The sequence below is a fragment of the Gekko japonicus genome, unplaced genomic scaffold (assembly GCF_001447785.1).
Source record: "Gekko japonicus isolate JY-2015 unplaced genomic scaffold, Gekko_japonicus_V1.1 scaffold3304, whole genome shotgun sequence".
Classification (NCBI taxonomy): Eukaryota; Metazoa; Chordata; class Lepidosauria; order Squamata; family Gekkonidae; genus Gekko; species Gekko japonicus.
The window spans coordinates 41,489-44,817 of NW_015174937.1; the positions used below are offsets into that span (position 1 = coordinate 41,489).

Genomic DNA, 3,329 nt, shown 5'->3' on the forward strand with positions numbered 1-3,329 from the left:
CGCTGGCCCTGTCACCCACTCTCAGCCAGGAAAAATTCGCTGGGCCAGTCACCCACTCTCAGCCATGAAAAATTCGCTGGGCCAGTCACCCACTCTCAGCCTGACCTACCTCATAGGGTATTAAAATGGAGGATATAAACCACTTTATGTCCCCATTCAGGACAAATAAAGGGTGTCAATGAAGTAAATAAAACAAGCTAATAAAGTGGGGGGGTCAATATTCTAAGCAAATAGTGCCGTTCCCCACTGTATCCAAACATGACCCCCCCTAATGAATTTATCTTCCGTTTGTTTTTCTTCGTATGCCCTCTCCACCATCAACTCCACAAGTGGGATGAGGTGAGCGTACTGGATGACAAGAAGCGCCTGATCCGTACCTTTGAGGTGTGCAACGTTGGGGATCCGGGCCAGAACAACTGGCTCCGCACGCACTTCATAGAGCGCCGAGGCGCCCGCCGGGTCCACATCCGCCTCCGCTTTTCTGTGCGTGACTGTGCCAGCATGAGGAACGTGGCCTCTTCCTGCAAGGAGACCTTCACCCTTTACTATCATGAAGCGGAGACAGATGTGGCCACTCCGGAGCACCCTGAGTGGCGCGAGGGACCGTGGACCAAAGTGGATACAATTGCGGCCGACGAGAGCTTCTCGCAGGTGGACAGCACCGGGAAGGTGGTGAAGATGAACGTGAAGGTGCGCAGCTTCGGGCCGCTCTCCAAGTCAGGGTTCTACTTAGCCTTCCAAGACTCGGGGGCCTGCATGTCCCTGGTGGCTGTCCAGGTCTTCTTTTACAAGTGCCCAGCCGTGGTGAAGGGGTTTGCCTCCTTCCCAGAGACCTTTGCTGGAGGGGAAAGGACGTCGTTGGTGGAGGCGCTAGGGACTTGCGTGGCCGACGCGGAGGAAGCGAGCACCGCCGGCTCCTCTGGGGTGCGGTTGCATTGCAACGGTGAAGGCGAGTGGATGGTGGCCATCGGGAGGTGTGCCTGCCGGGCCGGCTTTGAGCCTGCAGATGACGAGAAGGTCTGCAAAGGTGAGGAAATGGTCCTGTTGCTTCAGAGCACCTGTGACACTTTTTAGACCTAATCTCACTGGGCAGAGGTTGTTTTGAAAGCACATGATAATAATTGCCTAATTCTTAAACCTGGGATGATGTTGCACAATGAGGAGTTGGTCTTGTGGAACTCACTGCCCCAAGATGGGGGGATAGCCATTGGCTTAGGTGGCGTTAAAAAGTGAATGGACAACTTTATAGAGGGTCCTGCTGTCTCTGACTGTCAGCCGTGGTGGCTGAATGGGATCTTTGGGCTCAGAGGCAGAATGCTTGCAATTGTCAGATGCTGGGAAATAGTCAGCGGGGAGGGGAGGGGAGAGGAGGTTCAATTCAGTTAAAAGGATCTGGCAGTATTTATTTTTATTTTGGTCCCCGTCACATGGGCCAGAAAATGTGGGAGGGAAGCGTGGCTGTTTGCCCCGAAGCAAAGTAACGTGCGGCAGCCCAATCACATGTCCCATCAAGGTCCCGTGATTAGACCATTAGGTGCCGATCACACGGCTATCCTGCAACGGGCAAAGAAGCGGCGCGATCACACTGGCAATCGCTAGGCGCCGCTTCTGTGGCAAATGGGATTTTTTTTCCTCACCGAAGTTTGCACATGCGCATGATCGTTTGTGTGCATCCTGCGGAGACTTACAGAAAAAAAAATTCCGGTGTGCCACGGGACATGGATGGGCGCCAGATGCCACGGGATTCAAGCGGAAACTCGATCAGACGCCCGCCCTTGCCCCGCATTTTCCGGAAACTAGTACATTGTATGTGGTAGTTTTTTACTCCGCATCTTCGGCGAGAAGCCACGGGTTAGCCTCGGGTGTACTACGCTTCCCAGATGTTGCGGTGTGATCGCACACTGAAAATCCACCTATCATCCGTGTCTTTAGTGTGGCAACTTCTCCGTCTGAACGGGGCCTTTGTTTGATTTATATCCCGCCCTCCCCGCAAGCAGGCTCCGAGCGGGTAACAAGAAGAGATTTTACAGAAAACAGATTATCACAATAAATGACTTAAAACCACTTATAAGATGGCAAAATCATACATTCGTTTATAAGGTTCCAGCAGTATTAAGAGTCACAAAAGAAGAGATAGTATCTCTTGACATGGGCAGATGTAATACAGCAGGTTTCAGCAAGGGAGTAACTGATGTGAAGGACTTTTACCTGAGAGACCCTGGAGAGCTGTTATCAGTCTGAGTAGACAATACTGACCTTGGTGGATCAAGGGTCTGATTCAGTATAAGGCAGCTTCGTGTGTGACCATGTGGTCACGAGTTTATAGGCACTCTGTGAATATGGTCACAGAAGTTACTAGCCCACAGACCATTTTTACTAGCTTGTCGGCCAAGGTGTACCTGTGTTATACACCTCTGTTACAAACACATGAATAACCTGAAAGCCACTAATACTACCTCTCTTCTGTTTCTCAAAAACTTCATTGTGTGGTCACCTGCGGACGTTCTTGCTCACCCCAGGCAGCTGGATGAGTGGCTGTTCACAAGCTCTGTTATGTGATCTAATTAATTGTCCTTCGGCTAATGGGGTTCAGCTGAGTCACTTTACCTAATTAAGACAGGTTCAGGTGGGGGTAGCCATGTTGGTCTGAAACAGCAGAACAACGTTTGAGTCCAGTGGGGCACCTTGAAGACCAACAAAGTTTTATTCATGGCATAAGCTTTTGTATGCATGCACACTTCCTCGAAATACAGTGGAACATAACCTTCTCAACCATTACTTATGGGGGTGGGGGTTGTCAGGAAGGGCCGTTTTGAGTCGAGATGCTTAAATACTGGGTGATTATAGCTAAGACTGAAGAAAGATCCCTGAATGGCAGGGATCCCTGACTGGCAGACTTTTAAAGAAAAATAACTTGAGTGAGAAAATACTGATGTCCTTCTATCGTTGCTCAATAGAGAGCATTTTAACATACTGCGTCTGTGCCTGGTTTGCCAGTTGTACGGCTGTGGATAGGAAAGCACTCCAGAGAGTTATCACCACAGCCCAGAAGATTATTGGCTGCCCTCAAAAAATAACTTGAGTGAGAAAATACTGATGTCCTTCTATCGTTGCTCAATAGAGAGCATTTTAACATACTGCGTCTGTGCCTGGTTTGCCAGTTGTACGGCTGTGGATAGGAAAGCACTCCAGAGAGTTATCACCACAGCCCAGAAGATTATTGGCTGCCCTCGCCCGTTCCTGGAGGAATTGTATGGTTCTCGATGCTTGAAAAAAGCAAAGAACATTCTGCAGGATTTGTCACACCCTGAACACTCCCTGTTTGAACT

At 49.8% G+C, this 3,329-nt stretch overlaps 1 protein-coding gene across 1 annotated transcript in view; it reads left to right on the top strand.

Annotated features, from left to right (window-relative positions):
- Window positions 1-3,329, top strand: part of LOC107122073 (ephrin type-B receptor 5-like) — a gene marked incomplete at its 3' end in the record, with an annotated part of 150,343 nt that overhangs the window by 23,981 nt on the left and 123,033 nt on the right. Inside the window, exon 3 of the mRNA XM_015425100.1 lies at window positions 331-1,027. Within this exon, the coding sequence (XP_015280586.1) occupies window positions 331-1,027 (697 nt within the window). The remainder of the gene's footprint in view (window positions 1-330; window positions 1,028-3,329) is intronic.